General features: G+C 43.1%; 1 protein-coding gene across 1 annotated transcript in view; it reads left to right on the top strand.

Moving 5' to 3' along the window:
* Positions 1-22,627, top strand: part of DPY19L3 (dpy-19-like 3 (C. elegans)) — a 62,798-nt gene extending 40,171 nt beyond the window's left edge. Inside the window, exons 12-18 of the mRNA XM_004693598.2 lie at positions 713-838; positions 1,204-1,315; positions 1,901-1,957; positions 5,941-6,023; positions 14,361-14,493; positions 16,922-17,080; positions 18,851-22,627. Coding sequence (XP_004693655.1) covers positions 713-838; positions 1,204-1,315; positions 1,901-1,957; positions 5,941-6,023; positions 14,361-14,493; positions 16,922-17,080; positions 18,851-19,012 — 832 coding nt within the window. The 3' untranslated portion in view covers positions 19,013-22,627. The remainder of the gene's footprint in view (positions 1-712; positions 839-1,203; positions 1,316-1,900; positions 1,958-5,940; positions 6,024-14,360; positions 14,494-16,921; positions 17,081-18,850) is intronic.
* The last annotated feature ends 745 nt before the right edge of the window (positions 22,628-23,372 follow it).

The raw sequence follows: 23,372 nt of genomic DNA, 5'->3' as shown, positions 1-23,372 counted from the left end.
ACATGGTGTGGCAGACCTCTCCTGACCCGCCCGCTGCTCCCCTCAGCAGTGGATTTCAGTGGACCTGCCTGTTCTGATCCCCACTCTGTCTCTGGTGAAGCCTCTCACTGTCCCTTCACCTCTGGCCTATAACCTAGTTCTGTTTGCAAAAATAAATAAATCTTTAAAAAAAGGGGGGGGGGTGCGTAGAGTGCATGGTGCTATAGCTATGGCACGAGAGAATTGGTAATGGGAAGCCTACAGGGATTACAACTGACATGAAAAGAGTCACAAAAAGGTGTAAAAACAAATTATTATAATAAAAAATAGTCAAAAAAAGGAAGTGTCTCATTGTTTCATAAAGGAACTGAATCCCAAGTCCATGGATACATATTTTTTTCTTGATTGTAAAATCTTGACTAACACTGATAACTTATAAACCTACCTCTAAAGATCTCTCCATTTCAGTGATTCCAGAAAGATTTCATTTTTGTTATTCACCCATCATTTAAAAGTTTGAAGCACTTTGCTATTAGATTTAAAATGAAATCTGTTAAATTTTAATTTTGCTAATTGTGCGTGCCTTACGACAATTTTGAAGAATATTGACCATTTTATCTTAGGGGAAGAAAATATTTCTAGATTTATGAAGGCATAAGTTTCTGTGTCTTCAAGAAAAATTTAACTGGATATATGTCCAGTTTCAGTATTATTTGTTTGCTGCTTTATCCAGTGATTCGACGAGCAATCAGCACCCCATAGGGCCAGTGGCAACCTGCACAATCGGCCTGAAGCCAGAAACTGCCTACAACCTCATACACACCATCCTGTTTGGAGTCTTGGCGTTGAGCACAATGAGGTATTTGTGCCTCCCCTGTTTGTTTGGTTGTTTTGTTCAACTGCTCTTTACTCGCATCCTTTTGCAGTATAATTTGGAAGCTGCTGATCTCCTTCATTAATGATTATGGTTTCCATGAAATTGTTCTTGTTTGCTGGCTTCTCCCAGTGTAAAATATTAGAACTCGTTCTCCCTCATGACCAGAATTCTCTGTTTTTACTGGTAGACTAGTTCTGTAAAGCTGGCGAGTTCATAACTAACCCTTTGGTAGACGGTGTCGACAGTGTCAGGCTTCCCTGTGGCGTCAGCCCTGCTGCGGGCAGCCTCGGACGCCGGCACCCCCACCGAGCACGTGTGCTGACCTTGGCCTGTGTCTGCTCTTCCAGGATGAAGTACCTCTGGACGTCACACATGTGCGTGTTTGCGTCTTTTGGCTTATGCAGCCCTGAAATTTGGGAGTTACTTCTGAAGTTGCTCCATCTTCATAACCCAAAGTGGGTCAGTGCTGTCCCTTTTTCGACTGCATTTTCCTGACTTTGTGTGTTTCTTTCAACCACCTTTTTATTTCAGAATTGCTTAGATAGCAGTTAGATAAAAATGGATACAAAATATTGAAGTGAAAAATAGATGGTTGATGTATTATGACCTTATATGGCATTAATTTTCAATAATGTTATTTAAATCTTTATTTTTTGAAGTTTTTCTTCCCTAGCCTGTAAGTTACATATGTTTATTATGCAGCATTTGGCAATAGTTAAGAGAACAAGAACAAAAATAAAGTCGCCAACAATTCTATAATATACATCTCTGTTATTATTATCATATATTCTCCTATAGATAATCATTAATAAGTGCGTAGTAATAATAATAGCCTATAAATGCTGCTGTGAGCTGTTGTCCCCTAGATGTTCACTAGGTGGCAGTAGGGAGAAGCCCATGTACTTCGTCACCAATCTCGTAACCCGCGTGGACTCAGTGGTTCGCTATTTGAGACTCATTAAATTATATTTTTAAGACATATGTTTGCAAAGTAAACTTTTAAGACAAAAAACTTGTGTTCTAAATTTTTATTTTCTTTCACAGATAAGTATAATGCGATACTCAGTACCAGTACTAATACTGCTGTATCTGTGCTGTAAGGTAAGACTGATTTTCCTCATTCTTGTCTTTAATTATTATATTCTGCTATTATTTAGCATAATAATTGCTGTGAGACATTGCACTCTATATAATCCTTGGCAAATAGTGTGGAGTGGAGGCTTTAACTATCTCCTTATCTTCCTATAGCAGTTGGCTCTAGTAAGGAAACTGCTGTTTTCCGAATAGTTTTTAACCAGTAAGAACATTGTAGGAAAATTACTAGAATTTAATAATTGTAATTCTCACTTCCACTTCATATTCAGATGATACAGATTCTGAAAATAAAGATGTTTTCAGCCCTATTTTGAGGTGAATAAAGTAGGAAAAAAATTCTCATGTCATGTATTAATACTTTGCATAGAGTCAGAGATATTAAAATGCATTGTACTTTAATCCATGTGTTTCATTATATTAGATGTTTAAAATCATCTTTGCAAGAGGATTGGGTGCATGTAAGTAAATACAGTCTAAAATTAGTATTATTGTCTGTCCCTCAATTTCAGTAGAAACTAATGAACTTCTTATTCTCAGTTGATAATGTCTGAAAAAGCATTAGCAGTGCTTCGATTCTGAGAATTTTCTGTAAGAGATGGTGAATCATTGATCAGGCTGCCTGTTTCAGGGCTCTTGTTTTGTCTTTGAGATGTACAGGCTGTAATTCTCACCTGGGCTGGCAGCAGGTTGTTTTATCCAGTTGAGTTCTTACCTCTCTTTTTAAAAACAAATCTTATGTTCTTTATGTTTAGATGTTCTTCGAATTGTGTTTTAAGCTAAAGTAATGGATTTTAAACAATATATTGTAGAGTCCCTGATTTGGTAGGGTAATTAAAGGAAGCAGTGGTAACACCCCACAGAATGTTTCAGCTTTGCATTTTATTTACATAAATTTTCATCTTTTTTTTTTTTTTTGAGGTAAAAGTTTTAGGCTGAAAACAGTTACTGTGTTGTCACTGTGTTGGATGATGCTTTTGTAAATATTTCAAAAATTATATTTTATCATATTTTTATTTATCATAAGATTTACTATTATGGGGCTGAACCCTGCACTAACTCTCAGGTACCAAAAAACATAGAAATTGCTTATTTCTACCTCTCTACTTCTGGGTATTTTATTGTTGTGATGTAAATAAATAAAACTTCTTAAAAACAGCTGGAAAGCAACAGTTAAGGATTAAGCAAACTATAGGTTTCACAATGAAGGAGGTGACTTTCCCTTTACACAATATTCTGCGGGGTGCGCCACCGTCCTCACACAGAAGATAGAGCTCACCGCTCTCGTCTCACAGCTGAAAAGGTCTGCGCACTCCGGTAGGCTCACCCAATGCCTGTGCTGGTGGGCTGGGTTCCTTTATGTCTAGCTCTTTCTTTGAAATTTGACTAACATTTTAAAGCTACTTGAAGACTTAGGTCTCCTACTACAGTTGAGGAAGGGCGCGGTAGAAGAAATAAACCACCCTATAAAGCAGGGGTCCCCGAGGATCATTCCCTGACAGCAGGGAGAGTGGCAGCTGTGACCTCGCGTCAGAAGCACAGGCATGTAGGTCCCACTCCAGAAACTCCCGGACTGGGCTGAGACTGCGCTTTAACCAGCCCTCCAGGTGGGGCTAGGGCGCCATCATGTGTGAGAACCCCTGCAGAGAGGAGGTTCCTCAGCAGCGCTGCTGACACCTTGCTCAGGTGACACCATGCGGGAGGGCGCTGTCCTGTGCAGGGCAGTAGCTCAGCCTCTTCCCACCTCCACTGCTGGATGCCAATAGCACCTCCCGCCACGTGGGATAGTCAAAATGTCTCCAGACATTGCCAGACACCCCCTTAGGGGTGGAACAAACCCTGTCCCTCCACTGCCACTCTTGAAACCACTATCAGAAAAGAAACGAAGTCTCTGTAGACATCTTGAAGTAAGGGAGTTCGTACTTCAAAGGAGCCTTCCAGCGACCCCTGACCCTCTCTCAGTATTGGGCTTTAGGAGTAATCCTGATACATCTCGCTTTCACTGCATAAAGTAGTTCAGGTATTTTAGCGTCTCAAAACTTGGAATATATAAATCAAGACGAAAATAACGATGATATGTATAGGATTTACCCTGAAACTGAGTCTGTTTTCCAGATTTGAAAATATTGAACAGATTTATAAGTTATATCAACTCGTATATCTTGAAGTTCATTTAACCGTTACTTTCATGTTGAAGATTAGCACCAGACTGTATCATTAGATTTTAACATTTCCAGAATTAACAGCAGCTTTCAACTAGAAAATTACCTAATATCCATTGAAGTCACAGATTTCAATATGTATTTTACATCAGAAGAATTAGAACATATTAAACAATTGGTATTCTATAGACTATAAAATTAATAAGGATAATAGATAACTGAAATGTTACAAAGGTATACCTTAATCAGTTTTTATGACAATCTCTTCTAAAGCCTAGAACCAGAAGAACTGATACCTGATTTTTTATCTCCAGCCATTTTCCTGATTCACCCACCCTGGAAACAAGATGTGAATGAGCAGTAAAAATAACCAAACGAGATGTCAGGAGAAGAAAGTGATAGGACTAAAACATGGCTAGAGGCAGTCAGATGCCACTTTGCCTCTAGCTAATGGCTCTTAAATAAAGTAATTTTATTTTCAAGTTCAATGAAGCATAGATGCTTTGTTGTGCTATTCTATTCCAATATATGGAATTAACTCTGTAGTCACTTTAGGGCATATATGAGCAAGGCTTTTTAGCCAACTGTCACTAAAGCAGTTGAACATCTGTCAATAAAACTGAACATCTAGGGCCTCCCCGGTGGCACAAAGGGTTAAGTCTCAGCACTACGAAGCTAGCTGCAGCCACTGCTGCACAAGCTCAATCCCGGCCAGGGAGCTGACCCACAGGGCGCGGCAGACCACTTCTGACCCGCCTGCTGCCCCTCTCCCCTAAAATATACTGAATATACTGCAGTATATTTCAGGGGAGCAGTATATTTCAGTAGATCTGCCTGTTCTGCTCCCCACTCTATCTCTTGTGAATCCTCTCACCCTCCTGCACCTCTGGCTTGCACACTAGCTCTTGTATGCTTAAATAAATAAATCTTTTTAAAAAAATAAACATTTAGTTAACTATTGAATAAACAGACAAGTAAGATTCGATAGACAGGGGTCTCAGTGCAATTTTGAATCTGTTAACCACAAGCAGCTATTCGATTAGGAGGTACAGGCGACGTTCATATGATATTCAGAACAACCGGATTTTCTTTCAAAGATTCTTCTCTCCCATCGCACCCGTAATTATATTTACAGGTACACACATACTGTGAGCTCTTCTAACATAACCCCGTGTTACCCCGTGTTACCCTGTGTTACCCCGTGAAAGGGGACTAGAATCCGACTCAGGTTCCAGGTCGAGGCTCTGCTACCTGTGAGCCTGTCAAGTCAGGTTATTTCTCTGAGCTGAGGCCTCCCCATGAGCAAAAGGAAAAATAAATAGTGATGGTGGTCGTCTGTCTCCCTGGATAATGGTGAGGATAAAGTGAGGTTTCCTAAGGCATTTTTGTGGCCCTGAGATGGCGCCGGCAGCTCTGAGATGGCGCTTGCCATCTTCCCAGGCACATGCTGCATTCACAGCCCGTGTGAGGTTCGTTGCACGCTCCCAGCGCACTGTGAGCTTTCCCATGGTGCTTTTCTCTCATAGCCAGGTGAATGTTGTACTCGACGTTAGTCCTACGTGCAGTAGCATTTTTTACAGTGTAATAAAAGTTTGTTTAAAAAAATTGACAGCACCTCTTGTCCTGATTAACTTTGGCTCAAAATAACTTCAGAAGTTTTCTCAAACTCCAGTGCACTTGCCCTAGGAGAGCTGTGGCCCTGGAGGCTCAGCTGCAGTGTTCCTTCGTTCCCAGATGATGTGGAGTTTCTCCTTTTCCATTTTTAATCTTAGTGGCTCTTGTGGGTATGGGATAGATTTTGGTTTTATTTTGATTTGTTTTTAATTTCAGTTCTGGCCAGGAATGATGGATGAACTCTCCGAGTTGAGAGAATTCTATGATCCAGATACAGTGGAGCTGATGAACTGGATTAAGTAAGAGGATCTTATTCTTTTTTTTTTTTTTTTTTCACCTTTCAAATGTAAAGTGCTGTTGAAGAGTCAGTGTAATCTCTTCTGGGGTTTGTTGTGGTGGCCTTCTTTCCAAGTCTAGCTGTGCAGGTACCATCTTGCTAAGTTTTTCTTTAAAACTGTGTATTTGGAATATCTTCTTTCCATTCAAGAAATGTTCTTTTCAACCACAGTCCTTTGCAGAAGGAAAAACACTCACCTGGAAGGGAAAACAGCAGGGGGGTGCATTGCAAACTCTGACTGCAGTGGAAATAAAGTTCTGTGCTCTGCCAACTTTATTGTGTTCTTTCATTTTTTGTTTAAGATTTATTTATTTCTGCATACAGAACTGGGGTACAGGCCAGAGGTGCAGGGGCGGTGAGAGGCTTCACCAGAGACAGAGCGGGGAGCAGAACAGGCCGACTGATGGAGCACATTGCTGAGGGGAGCAGCAGGCAGGTCAGGAGAGGTCTGCCACGCCATATGGGTCAGCTCCAGGCTGGGGATCGAACTCATGCAGAAGTGGCTTTAGCTTCTTAGTGCTGTGCTTTAACCCGCTGCGCCACCAGGGAGGGCCCGGTTTCCTTTCATTTTAATACTACTCAAATTTTCTGTTAGTGCTGACATAAAAATAGTCTTTCCTTGTTAATCATTTATTTTTTTTCCTTGTTAGTCATTTAAAAATTACTCTGTGAGCTGCAGTTCATTAGCATCACAATAGCTCTGTGCAGATGTCATATTAACTAATCATATTGCCCAAGCCTCGGCCTAGAGAACTAAAATGGCTCTTTTCCTCTCTGAACATCCTTCCACGTGATATTGGTTCTTATTTTCACCTGAACTTTGATGCGCTGCTTCAGCATTCAGCACTGAAATCTGGACTGAAATCTGTGCTTCCAAGCTCTGGTCCTGAAACCCGCAAACCTGCACTTCCAGCCGGAGCAGCGACCTGGTACCCACAACACTGTTTCCCTGCGTTATAACAGAAACGGCAGCTGTGTGATTCCACACAGGGAAATAGAGGCTGCAAATCTCGGGTGACACAGCCTGAAAGCTTGGGCTGTATTGGTCCATCACTTAGGATTCTAGTAGCCATATTGGCATTGCTCATGACTAATGTTTACTAACCAATGCCGTTTAACTCTGCTTGTGTATTAAGAGATGGTGAATGTGGGATCGCTCAGGTCTCCTGAGGGCAGTACATGGATTTTATAGAGATTTATGCCTAAAATATATATGTGGCTTTGTCCCAATGTCAGACCGAGTTTGACTAGATGCCGTGAGTGTAATTTTTCATGTGTTTCCAGTGCTGAGTGCTAAGCAGTGCTTTGTCTTTATTTACTTATTTAACTTTAAATCACAGTAGACAATTATAGAGTAAGTAATTCCTTCAGTATTTATTGTATATGGGAAAAGAGGGTTATTCCTATAAAGAAAAGATAATTACTTTTGCATTAACTATAGTCAGCTAGAAATTTATAACATGCACCTGAAGGCAGATATTCTCTCTTTCTAAAATTGCACTGTTATGAGCCCTCCCTGGTGGCACAAGGGGTTAAAGCGCAGCTCCGTGGAGCTATTGCACTGCAGCACGTGGTCAGTCCCCAGCCCTGGAGGTGACCCACAGGGCACAGCAGACCTCTCCTGACCCGCCCACTGTCCCCCTCAGCAGAGTGTTTCTGTACATCCGCCTGTTCTGCTCCCCACTCTGTCTCTGGTGAATCTTCCATCCCTTCCCGCGCCCCACACCTCTGACCTGCACCCCAGTTCTGTGTGCATAAGTAAATAAATCTTAAAAGTAAATAAATAAATAAATAAAACAAAATTGCACTGTTAGGGCAGAGCAGGCGTCTCCTCTCCTGTCGAGCCCTGGAGTGGGTGGGCCTCGGGGGTTGGCGTGGATAGCATCCCACTGCCCCGTCTGTCTGTTAGCAGTTACTGAGAGCACGACAGCACCCTAAAATTAACTGTTTATGCCAACAGCCTGTCTTCAGCTCCGCCTGACTAGGTGTGCATGAGTGGTGCTTTCAGCTTCATGCTTTCCTCACGGAAAGTTACCTGAAGCGGCGTTGCTGGTTCTGAAAGTAGACGAGAGGTTGTCTGGGGAAAAGCAGCCTGTCGGTCTGCGGCTCCTCACTGGGAGGCGGTGGGTCCCCTCCTTGCTCACCTGTGTGTACACGTGTGACATTTGTAAATTCTCAGTAACGGAAGGATTTATATTGCTTCCAAAAACTCGCTTCCATTGTGTTCTAATCTTGCCTGTGTTCCCTTAAAATTCTTCTAATCTAAATTATTGTTTTTGCAAAAATAGCTGCTGGGCATGTTTGTGAAATAAGCTTAAGTGATGATGAATGGATGCCAAAACAGGGTCTATTTTAGACACAAAATGTATTTGTTTAAATCAACATTTAGATCAGTTTTGGGGTCCGTAGGCTTCAGTTCTAAAAACATGTGAATATACTTAATATTCTTTTCACCTGCCTTGACGTCTTCTGTTTTTTGAAACAAAATATGACCTTCAGCTTTCATGTCACTGCCTATGATGTTGGGAGGTCTGAGCTGAGGGTGGGGGAGGGGCCTGCTGGAAATTGTCTGAAGGCAGCAGCAGAGCCCTGTGGGGAGCCAGCCCTGTCAGAGAGGGGTGCTGCAGCCTGTCTCCCCACTTCTGACCCCACATACTCACCTGCCAATCTTGTGTCAGAGCTGCCAGGATGGCATATATTTGGGGAGTGGGGTGCAACTTCTGTTACAGCATGACTGCACCCATATGAGTCTAGACTGCAGAAACTAAGGGCCCCTACAGGGACCCACCCCCCACTACTGCTGGGCAACTTTTTTTTTCTTTAAGACATATTTATTTGTTATGCATACAGAGTGGGGAGCAGAACAGGCAGATAGATAAAGTGCACTGTTGAGGGGAGCAGTGGGCGGCACAGGAGGTCTGCCGCGCCATGTGGTCACCTCCATGTGGCTGGCTTGCAGTGCTGCATCCTAACCCACTACGCCACCAGGGAGGGCCCCACTGGGCAGCTCTTAAGGAAAGTGTTGCTGTAAGAAGCTCACCCACCCACGGCGCAGTCTGTGCTGGTGAACTTGATGTGGGACAGGCCATCTCCCCACTTAGGTGGGGTATGTTCCCAAGCCTGAGCTTCCTTAGAGATGAGGTGTTTCCAAGTTCCCTGGGGCTTCCTGCTTGGAGAGTGAATGAAAGAATTCTCCTGCACCCATTCTATTTTCTTTACTCTTTGAAGGGCTCAGTTACGACCTTTCATTGGCTAAACAGATGGCCTCAAGAGAAAATAAAGGGGGATTCCTCTAATCACTAATTAATATGGTTTCACCAGAGGGATTTGTTCTCTCTGAGAAATTTAAAGCTTACTGTATAAAGCTGTTTTGTTTCTGAAGTTGTCTACTTATTGACAAACAATTCTCCAGATGTGTCGTGATGAGCAGTGGTCCACCGGATGCCCTGGACAGGCACACGTGGGGTGGCGACCCCCTCTGACAGCCCCTTTTACTCCCCTCAGCACTGTTGTCTCCATTTTTAGAGGCCTAGCAGGTTTTAGTGGCAAAAGCTTTTTGAGTCATTTTTAATAACAGAAATGTTGTTTTACTCTTTCCTGTCTTCGGTTCCTCAAAGGAATCAAGATTTAAATTTAGGAGTAAAACCAGGATCTCTTAGGGACTGCATTTCTCATTACTTTGCAAAGACGTTTGGTTGAAGTGGGTCAGTCCCCAGCATCTCCGCTGAGACCAGGGGTCAGCTCCCCTGTGCCTGCCGCAGTCCTGGCCCGGCTGACCCCCTGTGCTCCTCAGGGATGCATGCCGTGTTCCAGCAGATACAAATACCCTGTCTGCTGATAACGTTTCCCAGATACAGATATGTAAAGCCTTGGTGTTTTTTACTTGTTCGTCTCATTTTTGGTTTTGGATTTTATTATGTCTGCAAAACCTAAGTGGGACTTCCATAGGTGTTATATGTGACTAGAAAGCGCACCATGTCAGCAAGACCACACGCCACAGAAGTTGGTGGTCCATGCTATACTCCTTTATGTCCTCAGGCCATTTTAGTTTGAGGTTCCTGAAATTTTTCTTTCATGGGATGCAATTAAGATTGACAAACCGGGCCTTCCCTGGTGGCGCAGCAGGTTAAAGCACAGCGCTAAGAAGATAGAGCCACTTCAGCATGAGTTCGGTCCCCATCCGCCCCAGAGGTGACCTACATGGCGTGGCAGACCTCTCCTGACACGCCCACTGCCCCCCTCAGCTGTCTACTTTGTCAGTTGGTCTGTTCTGCTCCCCGCCCCTGCACCTCTGGCCTGTACCCCAGTTCTGTGTGCATAAATAAATAAATCTTTTTAAAAAAAAAAAGACAAACCTACAGATTTGAAACTAATTTGACATTGTAACTAATTGGCTTCAGGTTTCCACTAGAAATAGTTTCTTTCCAACAGATGAAGTCTGGGTGTGCAATATTTTCACAATGAAACCACAAAAATGGACCAAAGTTTCTTCACGTTTAATCAAAGCTGAAAGAAGTATTGTATGTTTTAAATATGATGTAGATTAAGTCCAGAGTTTAGACATCTATAATCTTCTTTTATTTTTAATGAGTCATTTTGTAGTATTGCATAATTTTATAAATTTTTGAAGTGTAGATAAGGGAGATGGCCACACGTTATATTTTAATGCTCAGTTTACCTATTAGTTCCACAGTAATTAACTTTGGAAAGCTGAGAGCTTCAAAAATAAATGAGATTGTTTATTCAGAATGCCATCAGGTCTTCCTGGAATGACATTCAAATTATATAATGTAAATCCATTCAACCTATGAGTCCTTGTCATTGTTTAATGACATTTCTTACAAAAGAAATTGTGTGCAGGTTGGGCAGCCTGCTATGGCGCTTGGTGTAGAGCTATAAAAACAAATTATCCTTTCATTTTATACATCATTTATTCAACATTGGTAAAAATTGCTTTGTTTCTCTATAATAATAGAGAAGTGTCACCCAATGGTTAAAAGCGCATTAGCTGTTTTAGACACAGACCACAGGCTCTCTCAGCAAAAGTATGGAAGGAAAAACGCCCAGCATTGCATCGGTCATACTGAGTGCTTTTGGTTAAAAACAACGAATCCTCTTCCCACTGGCCTGTTAAGTTTCCCACAAAAAGCATAAAACACACTGAATACAGGTTTCAACATGTGTGATTGTCTGCTTTTAAGTTTGCTCAACTTAACTTTTTGCTTCTTTGTTTTAATTTTATATTTACTTTAGTGGTGAACTTAAGTATTCAGACTAGCAGGGACCTCTTCCAGATTTATCACGGGGCTAGAATAGGAAGCCAGTCAAACAGAACACCGTGAATACGCATCATGTCTCCTAGGCCTCGGCATCAAATTTTCCAAAGAAGTATTGTTTCTAATTCAGTTTTAGAGCATTAGCATGCTAGTATTACCCTACTTTAAAATAAAACCAAGGACTTTAATGAATGGACAGCTTAACAGCCCAAGGGATTGATGGTTCTGACTCTTCACTAAGCAGGCCAAACATTAAAACATATTACAAGTGAGTGAGCTTTATTCCATGTTTCCCCTCAACTCCTCTAAGCCCTGGTAACTGATTACTTTGCTCTGCCTGGAGATGGGGACTTTGGGTAGGACAGGGCACACTGGGCCGCCCTCCGTGAGAGCACAGTGGGTTGGGTGTTTCTGTCCCAGCATCGCTGCAGGCCTGCAGGGGGCATTGTGAGCATGTAGCTGGCTAACCCATGGTTTTAGCCGCCTGGAATGCCCACAGTGGGGGCTAAATCAGCTAGTGAACTTCTGAAGACAGTTTATCATATGTGTGCGGGTCCAGCACTCAGTTATGTTTTTTAACCAAACAAAGAACAACTTCCCAGGATGTTTGACATTGCAAGCCTTTGTGAACTATATAATTCATCAGAATATTGTGATCATTGCTCTGGCAGGAGGATGAAACCTTTGGCTGGTAGTGATGGATAGATAACAGGGCAGGCATCTCTCTCTACCACAGTTATAAAAGAAGCACAATAAGCAGCTCTGGGCCTCCCTCAGCCCCCCCACCCTGATTCCTGTTATATATTCAAAACAGTGCTGCTAAGTCTTACAGCTTAAATGGATGTTATCAGTTCAGCTGCTGGATGTGTGGCTTGTGTAGAAAGACCCATTTGGCACTCTAGGCAGTGAGACTGCCCGCCAGGAGAGTTCACCCCGAAGCGCTTGCCTCTCTCTGCTGCACTCTGCCAGGCTCTAGTCCCGACTCACTTTCTCCCTGCGTTCAAGACTGTTTAGGCCGGGGGCCCCAAAGACAGATTGCCCCTTTCTTTTTTAAGTTTTAATTACGCATACAAGAACTCGGGTACAGGCCGGGGGTGGGGGGGAAGTGAGAGGCTTTACTAGAGACAGAGTGGGGAACAGAACAGGCAGATCTACTGAAAACACTGCTGAGGGGAGCAGCTATTGTTTATTGCAGTGACATGGTGTGAGCCAGTGGGGCATATAGGGAGGAAGAAAAGACTGACTTAAAAAGATAGTGTCCCCCCCATGATTTATGCCCGTGTTTATCCAGTCAGCTACTATTACGTCACACTTACGAGGTGCAGTATCCTCTATATAGGTGTGGCTAAGTGCTTGCTAAGTATTGATTGAATTAAACTATATTTTCATAAAACCTTTCACTGTGGAAGTCTATGCACATCCTCATGTTTTTCTGCAAATCCTCCTATTTTCCCGACCACGTGGGACAAATCAGCTGTTCCTTAGAGGTTTGCTGGTTCAGGGAAGTGAGCACAGGTCTGTTATGCCTTGTGTTCCTGGGTCTGGTTGTCAGCATACACAGGTGCACAGAAAACCTTTTCTGTTGTGACCTACATTCCGGGCTCTGGCATGCGGAGGAGGTAGGCTGTGTTGTTCCCTGTCTGCTCACTTTAATCCTGCCCACTTTTTCCCATCACTTAAGAAATGAATGTGACAGTCACTGTTAGAAAGAAATCTTGAATTTTCGCAAGTGCACAGTGTGTAAATGTTACCGTTGATCTGTAGGGGGTCTGCTTGGTGCAGACATCCAAGGCCTTTGTTTGTTGGATATGTCCATGGGCAGGGTCAGCATTAAGTTGGTATAAACAAAATATCCTCAAGGGATATACGGATGTGATGGGGCCTCTCATAGAAACTTCTATACCAGAGCTAGCTTCACACCCCACTCTCTGAAAACACTGGTGGGAATGGTCTGCACTAGCATTTTCTGCAGAGTATGTTGAGTTTTAACTATTTGAATTAGACTCTTAAACTGTCTCCCTTGGAAGTGACCCTGGCAAGCATAGACTCCTTTCTTAACACAAGGATAATTGTGCCTTGCAGTATTCCTCCTGGGTCTCTGCAGGAAATTCTTGTTGAGAGGAATCCACAGAAAAGCTGTTATGATCTTCACTATAAAATGAGACCTCATTCGTTTGCAGTTAACTCCCAGATCTCCCCCCCAAAATGGAAGGGAATTAAATCAACTACTAAGATTCCTTTTTCTAGGAAGGGGGCATATTTCCATATCACTGTCCCTCATGCCCCATGGGGAGGCAGAGACGCACACCTCAGTGAATCGGAAGAGTCATGATTGAATACGAGATCTCCTGTATGCCCCAAGATGTGCGTAATTTTTCATCGTCAAGATTGAAGAAAAGAAATATACAAAACATTCGTGTGTTTCTGTAACAGGAATGCTGCGTATGCTCATACTGAATGATGAGATATTTGCTATTTCAGAATCTTCTTTCCATGTTCAGCTGTGTTCACCAGTTCTGCTTTTCTCAAAAGTAATTTATAGTAAAATCTGTTTTTTCTTAGTTTAAACAAAACCCCATTGGAATTGGCTTACAGTCAATGGCAGTTTCTGGCTTTATAATTTCTTATTTCACTCTAGGCAGCACTTTGGTTCAATTTAATACACAAAGCACTGGCAACCTTTTGAGGCTTTTTTCAGAATGTGCCCCCTAGAACAGAAGCAGGAACAGATTATTGGCTTTCGCCTGGAAGACTGACATTCAACAGGTACCTGCATCCTAAGACAATTCACTATAGGAGTGAGCCCATCAACACAGGACATCAGACACTTCCCAGTCGCGCCAAAAACAGATTTGTGAAATATTTGAGTGCAAATCAGAAATTGAAGCAGCCTCCTTTGTTTTTTCTGACTCTTAACACTTCCTGATAAAGCTGGGGGAGTCCGAGAGTGATGATAGTGTCTTTGTTGTTGCCTTTGAGGAAATCTTAGCACCAGGATTAATTCAGACTCTCAAATCTTCCAGCTCTAACACCCCAAGAAAGGCTGTGTTTGCTGGCAGCATGCAGTTGCTGGCTGGAGTGAAGCTGTGCACGGGCCGGACCCTAACCAACCACCCGCACTACGAAGACAACAGCCTGCGTGAGCGGACCAGAGCGGTGAGGCCCATGGGGGTGGCGGCTTCTGCGGGCGACTGTGTTGCTGAAGCCGGGGCTTCATGCTGCTTGTAGCTTTTGAAGGGAAGGCAAGACTAGGGGCTCGCATCTCCTGATGCTCATCTCCAGCCCACCCGCATCCATCCAAGGCCTCCTGTTTAGCCATGAGCTCCTCTCTGCTAGAGAAACCAGGAGATAAACTCCTAGAGATGAGAACTGGAGAGAGGAGGAGGAGTAAGACATGCTGGTCACTTTTGTTATGGAGGTGGACCTCCGTGTGTGTGTGTGTGTGTGTGTGTGTGTGTGTGTGTGTGTTTTAAAAGATTTATTTATTTATGCATTCAGAACTGGAGTACAGGCCAGAGGTTCGGGGGGAGGGGGGGTGAAAGGCTTCACCAGAGTAGGGAGCAGAACAGACAGATGTATAGAAATCTACTGCTGAGGGGAGCAGTGAGCTGGTCAGAAGAGACCTGCCACACTGTATGGGTCACTCCATGGCCAGGGATCAAGCTCATGCTGCAGTGGCTGTGATAGCTTCAGAGTGCTGCACTTTAACCTCTTGCACCACCAGGGAGGGCCTGGATGTGTTTTAAGTTACTACAGCCGCACAATTCAAAGCTCAGCACATACAAGAGGGACATGAGTGTCCCACTTGTCCTGTCTTCCAGCCAGTTTCTGCCCCTCCCCCACCTGGGTCCCCCAGAGGCAGCTAATGATGTTACCAGTGTCTGTGGACTTCGCGTACCTTGCCACAGGTATCTGATGCACTTACGGATGTATATACATAGGTTCACGTTCCCCCTCCCCGCCCACTTTTTTTTTTAAAAGAGTAGTGACCTATATCTTGCTTGTTTGGCTTTTCATATATTTTGGAAATTACCCCTGTACCCAGTATATTCCTTCCAGTGTATTAACTGCTTCTTCGTCATTTTTAAAGGTACACTGTGTTCTGTTATGTAGAAGTGCAGAACATCTATTTGTCTTTTGCAATTATATGAACAAAGTTCCAAACAATAGGCTCAAGTGTGCATCAGTGTAGGGGAGAGAGAGTGCCCCTGTCATGGGCCCTCAGGCGAGATCGGAGGACAGAGGGCGTGGGCTCATGTCACTGACTTGACTGTGTCCTCTGTAAGGTTGTAGCAGTACACCCCCGTCACCCCTCCAGAGGGACCGCGTCTCCGTCAGTCCTCACCAGTGATGGTTTCAAATTGCTGATGTTTCATATCAGTCACTTCTTAATTTTGCTAGTCGAAAAGTCTTGTTTTGAAGTCAGATTTGACTTCCTCTGTGCGTCCTCTGTCCTCTGTGCGTGTGTGTGTGTGTTTAACATACACTCCTACTAAAGTGGGAACTTTCAATTGGCCCAAGCATTGTAGCAGCTGCAGCTTTGCCCCAGAGACCCAGAATTCAGCCCGCAGGTCGCCAGTGTACTGAGACCTGAGAACACAGGACAGGCACGTCAGCTGCGGGAGACCGCCTGTGCCGTCCTCGCCACAGGCTGCCCGTCTGGCTTCTTGGTTTTGTGCCCTAAAAGCTGGCATCTGAAGGTCTTAGGCCCCTCTTTAGTCCTGACCTTTGAATCTGTGGGTGCCTGCAGTCTGAAGCCTGGTGCTGACAGAGGGAGAAGCTGCTAACCCCCCCACCACTTCACCCTCACTCCGATTTAGGTGTCCAGGCCCAATCTCCCAAGTGAGAAACCTACTAAAAATCAGTGGGCAACATAGGAAACTATTTCTCATTACTTCCAGCACGCGCGCGCGCGCGCACACACACACACACACACACACACACTCTGTCACTCCCAGCATCAGCTTTTTCCAACGCCAAGTCCCAGAATACAGGACACTCAGCATCTGTGCCCATTAAGTTGTCTGGCTCTGGCGAAGCCCCTTTGACCCTCCACTGGATGCTGTAAGTTGCTTTTGTTAGGAAAGATGAGAGAAGAGTAGGGTCCCCTGGTCAGGCAGGGTGCCCCATAGTAGCCGTAAAGCAAATGGCTGTCCCAGCCTAGAAAGGGCCATCTGGGGGTGCTTTCCCCCTCCTGCCACTAGCAAAGCCGGGACACTCCCTTGTGCCCCCAGACTTTACTATCCCACCAAGCACACGGTTTTAAGCCAAAGGTCCCGTGTGTAAAGGTTGAGGCCGTCTCAGGTACTCGTTGTTACTTACCAGGGAGAAGCACCCTTATAAGTGGCGTCTGCTGATGCCTGTGTGCATAGCCTAAAATGACCCAGTGAGCCCAGTGTGACTCAGTGCCCCTCCCAGGGCCACGGCCTGGCTGCATCCCTTTGGAACCACCACTCCGCCCTCTGGGCGTGCACAGAGCCAGCGGCCGACGCTGTGGCCCTGGTCTTAGTCCAGCCGGTGGGCAGTTAGGCCGTCGCTGTCCTCGGGGCAGCTTACCCAGCTCCCTTTTCATCTCAACGGGAAGGTCTATCAGATCTACGCGAAGCGGGCCCCCGAGGACGTGCACGCGCTCCTCCGGTCCTTCGGCGCCGACTACGTCATCCTGGAGGACAGCATCTGCTACGAGCGCCGTCACCGCCGCGGCTGCCGTCTGCGGGACCTGCTGGACGTCGCCAACGGACACGTAAGCGCGGGCAGGGGCTCCCAGTTTGCACGGTGCCTTGACGGGATTACAGCAGACGCAAGCGTGGTGGCTCTCTGTACTGCAGACCTGGCTACCCTGGCATCTGAGTGGCCGTCACAGGGGCTCCGGGAAAGAGGTGCCAGGTCCCCAGCTGAGAGGGTGTCAGGGTCAGAAATCACCCGGTTGTCCCCCGCGACAAAGAACAGAACCAGAGATGCACAAGCAAGCAGAGTTTATTAAGCCAGCTAGCTGGGGTCAAGCCTTCCTGCAGGCTTGCAGGCCACACAGGGGGAGCAAGACCCAGACCGCAGAATTTGTCAGAGAATATATAGGCCCTTACAGGCCCTTATATACGTCATAGCCGTGCAAATTCAAAGAGTGACAAGCTTCACAGCACTCAAGGGCTGGTTTCTAAGAACAGATGTCTTCAGTCATGAGTCAGGAGCTGATATCAGGGTCTAGTTTCAGCCAGTTCCAGGAGCTGCACCAGGAATGCTATCTGCCTGCCCTCCTTTCTGGGCCCAGGGTGAGTCTGAGACCCAGACAGAGGGGCCTCGGGGCCTAACAATGGTGAACAGCTACTCTGTCATCAGCTGCTTTGTCTTGTGAGGGTTAGCATCAGAGTTGGTTTTTCAGGGATTTTGCTGCTAAATATAAAGTAAGGCCTCAACCTTTAAAGACACTGCTCAGAGCACTCTTGGCTCACAGGTGCGAGCTGGACAGCAGCACCTACCCCTCCTCCCTGCCATGGCGGCCCTGTCGCTTCTGGTGAGAGGGGCCTTCGTCTGCACACACGTCTCCACAGATGGCCTCCGCCAGATGACCCATGCACTGCTACTCCCGAGCAGGAAAACAAGCCACTCCTTCCCCTCACTCCTGAGGAAAATGTCCTGGAAGCTCTTCCAGGCCGCGAGTAGAGCGAGCAGAAGATTGTCACCCTTTAGCTGTGGAGTGCGCTGTAACCCTTGTATACAAAAGCTGGTATTTATAAAATGAGTGAGGAAAATGATGAACCTAGTTTAACTCTAAAAAACAAAAACAGATCCCCACTGAAGAGAACGTGAAATTCAGTACTCTTAAGATCTATTCTCTCAGCGAACTGCAAGTCTTGGCCTCCGTGTCTTTTACTGCAGTTTCTCCAGGCTGTGTTAGATTCCTGGAACGTGCCCTTTCTGTTACCACAAGTTTGTCCTTTTGACCAGTGTAGATGGCTTGACTGTGTTAATTACTTCACAGGAGCTATGTATCTCAGATAGCCAGGCCCTAAGTGTATATGATTTCCTTTGTCAGTCATACCTTCACGGAGGTGGGGAGAGGGATATGAGATCCAGGTTTTTGCCCAAGAAAAACAACTGTCTGTATGAATCAGGAGAAATACAGACCAAAGACGTGCATGTAGATTGTGCTTTGTGTGTGACTTTTACTGACCAGACCTCCTGATGAGTTGGTGAATTTTCTCTGTTCACAATAATTCTCTGTATTTTTTGTATGTCTGAGGACAATTCTTGAGAAAAGGAGATCCAAGTTCTGCTTTTAGGTTTGCCGTTGAAGAGGCGGTCACTGTGCGACTCTGAGCTCTCCCTGGCCTCGCTTGACTCTCGACAGGGAGGGACAGACCAGGCCGTGTTCAGGTCCACTGACACTGAAGTCTGTATTTATTTTCACTAGCCTGTGGTCTGAAAAGAACCCAGTACCTACTGCTGTGTCTGTTGTCTCTTATAAGTAGGAGCTTTTTCAAGTTGTGTTTGGTTTGTTTGGCTTTGGCTTTAGATGATGGATGGCCCAGGAGAGAATGATCCTGACCTGAAACTGGCAGGCCACCCTCGTTTCTGTGAAGAGATCAAAAGAAACCTTCCTCCCTACACAGCATACTTCACCAGAGTGTTTCAGAACAAAACATTCCACGTTTACAAGCTTTCCAGAAACAAGTAACAAAGCTTCCTGTTCAGCCTCTATTTTTCATACCTGAAACTTCATCCTAATGAGACTCAGTAGACAGTGTTTCGTACATGATTGGGTAGCTCTTACCTTAAAGCTGTGACATGAATACGTTCTACAGACGTTTACACAAGCATTGCCATCTTTGAAAGTATCTTATACAAGTGTGTCTTTTTTTGTCGAGTCTCCACGGATACCCTTTAGCCTCAACGTTCTGAACTTTCTAAGAGTGGTCTAGAGTGTCATCTTTGGGAGGAGTTGTATGTGTCCATAGGTGTCCTGGACACCACGCATCGTTTCAATAATTTGGAGCCTGTTCAGGATGTGAAATACTCGTAATTTTCGTTTGACTTAAGGCAACCATGTGTGGTTGAATTGAATGAATTGAATTGAGGGTATGCATAAGATTATTTAATATGATTTCACTAGTGAAGACCAATTGGTGTCTTTTTTAAAAAAAAAAAAGCTCTTGCCCTGTTTCACCTAAACATTTTATAATGTTTTCCAATGCTCATGCTTTTAATATTTCCCCCAAAATCATGTTAAGCCTGTGAATCTCAAATTTTGTTGTGCTCTGTCTGAAATGTAATGTGTCATGTATTAAGTTGTGCGTGTGCGTTTGCGCACACAGGTGTGTGCATGTTTTAACACTGAACACAGGAAAGTGTTACAAGTTCCATATTGTAAGTCTTCAGAGGACTGAAGTGATACATAGCCAAGTGAAATCTGTCAGTGTTCAGTGTTAGTTCAGTGTTATTATTATAAAACCTACTGATCCAATGTTACCTATCCTGCAGCAAGTAAGATATTTTTTCTTTATTTCTTACTCATTTCAATTTACTGGGTTTGCAAAACTTTGTAAACTTTTTGCTTTTAGCCTTTGTATTTTTTACAGCCTAGACCTGTGCATAGTCTAAGTACTTTTGAAATGTTGTATCTTAACAAATCCACGTATACAGTATTTTTGGCAAAGAGCATTTTCATACCAAGTTTGACTGTGGTCTCCAGTCTTACCACGAGGGCCCTGCCAGTGTCTCTGCTTCCTTACTCAAAGGTGACCAAGTGCCTCTAAGTCATCCTGATTTGTAAACAATGAAGAGGAGATGTGTACCTGCTCAAAAACTTTTTGATAATTGCTTTTATAATTCATTTCTAATGAAAGAGACTTGTAAAAGTTGCTGATCAAAGTATACAGTGCATTTGATTAAATCAAAATGCCTAGGTAAATTAACTTTCTCCCTGTTCTTGCCACTTGGAAATGATTTAAATGTTTTTCCTTGCCCTGGTAGTGAAGGAGATGATGGTAGACATCAAGATGGACCTACCACATGTGCAGATGATTTTATGCTCAGTTACTACATATTAAGCAGCATTCAGGAAAAGCATTACACTTTAATATTGAAATCAAGGATACTTGGCTTTTATCAAAACATACTTAAATAAAATTTTGACAGTAGTTGGGTTATTTAATTCTGCCAAGTGAAACTCCTGAATTACATCTTTCCTGAATCCCCTTAATAAGGTTGGAGACCACTGCAGTTTAGGCTAATACAATAATAAAACATTTTAATCAGCACTAAAACTTTAATAAAGCCAGTAATGATGCATGCCTGTTGTAGCTGACAGCATGGGTCAGCACATCTTTCAGCGAGTGCCTTACTCTAATTGAGACTAAGCACATGTAAGGTACAACCTTGAGGACTGTGTAGTTTCATTTTTAAAATCGTCCTTTACCTTTTCAGGCATATTTTAGTTTGTCTTAAATCATCCTTTATGCATCAATTTAAATATTTGGGTATTTGGATTCGCAACATATATGAGATATTTACTTAAATTTTTATGCTTATCATCACCGTGTTGATGGTATATGGTGGTCTTTTTATCATAGTTTAGCTGCCATTGTTGCCACAACATTTAGTGTTTAGTCTTTAATAAAAAATATAAAGTGCCAGAAAAAAATAATCTTTGCAAGACAGAATCCACACCTATACTCTCCAGGACACTGTGACCATGTACAGTAGACATTTTTGTTTCCTAATGACCAAATCTTTTAATGAATCATGTGAAATATTTTTAGCGCTTGTCAGTGTTCTCTTTTCTAACCTTCTCTCTGGCATAGAGAGAAGCAAAAAACGAGGAAAAGCGCTGACTCCTGGCTCTCTACCAAGCCAGAACAAGTGACCTGTGACCTAAGCTCCCTGCTGCGCAGATTTTGGTGGCTGTGTTGATGTCGGGCAATAGCCTCAAATTGTATGTTTTTTATGGATAGATTAACTTGAATTTGCTTCAGAATTAGCATTCGGAAGAACCTCTAAGTACAATAAGTGCTCTTAATTAACCTCTACTTACAGGACTCGCCAGACCTCTTGGGAGCCTCCACCCTCCTGTCAGCTGAACCCCAGCTGCAGGGCCGCTCCCTGGTGTTCTCGCATGCCTCTGCTCCCTCTCTTGAGTTCGAGGTCCATAGCAAACTTTTCTGTGCAAGCTCTGCTTCTTATTGTAAGTACACAATTTACCATACACCAAGGAAATATGAATGTAAACACAAAAGGGTTATTTCTGTAAAATTAATTTGAATGCTTTGGCAAGATTTGGTAAAGGTTGAGTTACTAATAAAAACCTGCTTTTAAGTAGGGAAAACTACAAAATTTTGTGAAAACAGAATTTATGGAAATTTCTGAGCTTAGATTGCTTCATGTATTTATGTAAGTACTCATTGCACCTTTAAAAACTCTCGACTGATCAGAGGGTATTAAAATATACCCAAATCACGTAATCAGTCTTATTTATGCAAGAATAGAACTGCACCTATTGGACCTGTGTAAAGGAAAGTTCTTGGCATTCTAGCAGAAGATTAGCAAATGCATGTGCAATTGTGCACTTAAACTTCTGCCTCCCTATTTTAACCTACTTGCTTCATTAAATGACCAACTACTGATACTGATCACAGTGGCTAATAAAGATTCTATGATAGTGGAAAGATTCCAATCACTTTTAAAAACAGGAATTCATTTCAGATATATTGGCCAGGAGCATAACTACATGCTACCTAGGCCATTTATTGTCCACTTAGAGATAATTTACTTGACCCTTGTGAGATCAACTAATAAATTGTGTGTGTGTATGTGTGTGTATGTGGAGTGGAGGGAGGGTGGGTTCTGCCAGGTGGCTAAGATATATGTAAATATTTCATCTGGTCTGCATCTTCAAATTAACTAAAAGTGTTTATTATGATTCCACATGAACTTTGTCTGAGATATAATAATTTTAATTCATCTTGGCCAAAACCCACCTGAATGGATATGGAAATATTCCATTTTTTAAATTTCATTTAGACTTTGGAATTAATAGGAACATATTAAAATATTCTCAGATCATGTCTTGATTAATCTGCTCCCAGATACTTTCTATATGACAGCCTTTTGGCCTAGGAGAGAGTGCTCATTTGGTTATGCAGAAAGCTTTTTAAATGAGAGTGTGGCTTACTTTCTTGTGCAATTGATTTTCTGTATTTAATATCCTATAGGTAAAATCTGACAAAGAGCTTTTATAACTTGTTGTACTGAATTGTATGGAGATTGTATACTAAATAAAGCTCTTTTTAAGTTACGCAAGATGTCTTTCATTTCTCTGAAGGTCAAAAACCAAGGAACTGACTTATTGAAATGTATTAAGTATGTGCTAAATAGTATGTAGCCACTAAAATGAATGTGCCACAGTCTAAATTATACTTGCTAATGTTAAAGGACTTGGGGTTTTGCTTTTGGGTTTTTTCCCCCATGAAATTTGGCTTTATAGCTGCCTATTTGTTTCACTCAAACATCAAAGTTATAGTTTATATTTCTAAAAAGAAGCCTGCTGTTAGCAGAATGTATCCTCAAAGAGATAAATGCTGTTTGTTTTGATCTTTGGAATTGTTTCTATTTCTTGATAAATTCTCTTTAGTAATTTGAGAAGATGGGAGGTAGTTTACATTTTTGTATAAGTGCATGAATAACAAATGTGCTTGCGTGTTATGTTTTTCAAAAAAGATATTGAAATTCTAAGCACAAGTGATCAGAGACTGATATATTTCCAACCAGAAGAAACTGACATTGAGACTCAAATATTTTGTAAGGGCTAGCACTCAGTGAGTCATAACAATAGAAACAGTCACAGTCTGGTCAGATATTAGAGTTTTGGGCATAGACTTTTAAACAGCTATGGTTATTATATTTAAGAAATTAAATGATAAGGTGGAGAATTTTGGTGAACTGAAAGCGATAAAAAAGAACAATAGAAACAGAACAGAAATATGTACTCAGTGATGGGTAAAACAGCAAATTAGACATAGCTGAAGAGAGCACTGATCAAC

The sequence above is a fragment of the Condylura cristata genome, unplaced genomic scaffold (genome assembly GCF_000260355.1).
Source record: "Condylura cristata isolate star-nosed mole 26May11 unplaced genomic scaffold, ConCri1.0 scaffold00039, whole genome shotgun sequence".
Lineage (NCBI taxonomy): Eukaryota > Metazoa > Chordata > Mammalia > Eulipotyphla > Talpidae > Condylura > Condylura cristata.
The sequence above is the reverse complement of the archived record's forward strand: the minus strand, read 5'-3'. Positions and strand labels throughout refer to the sequence as shown.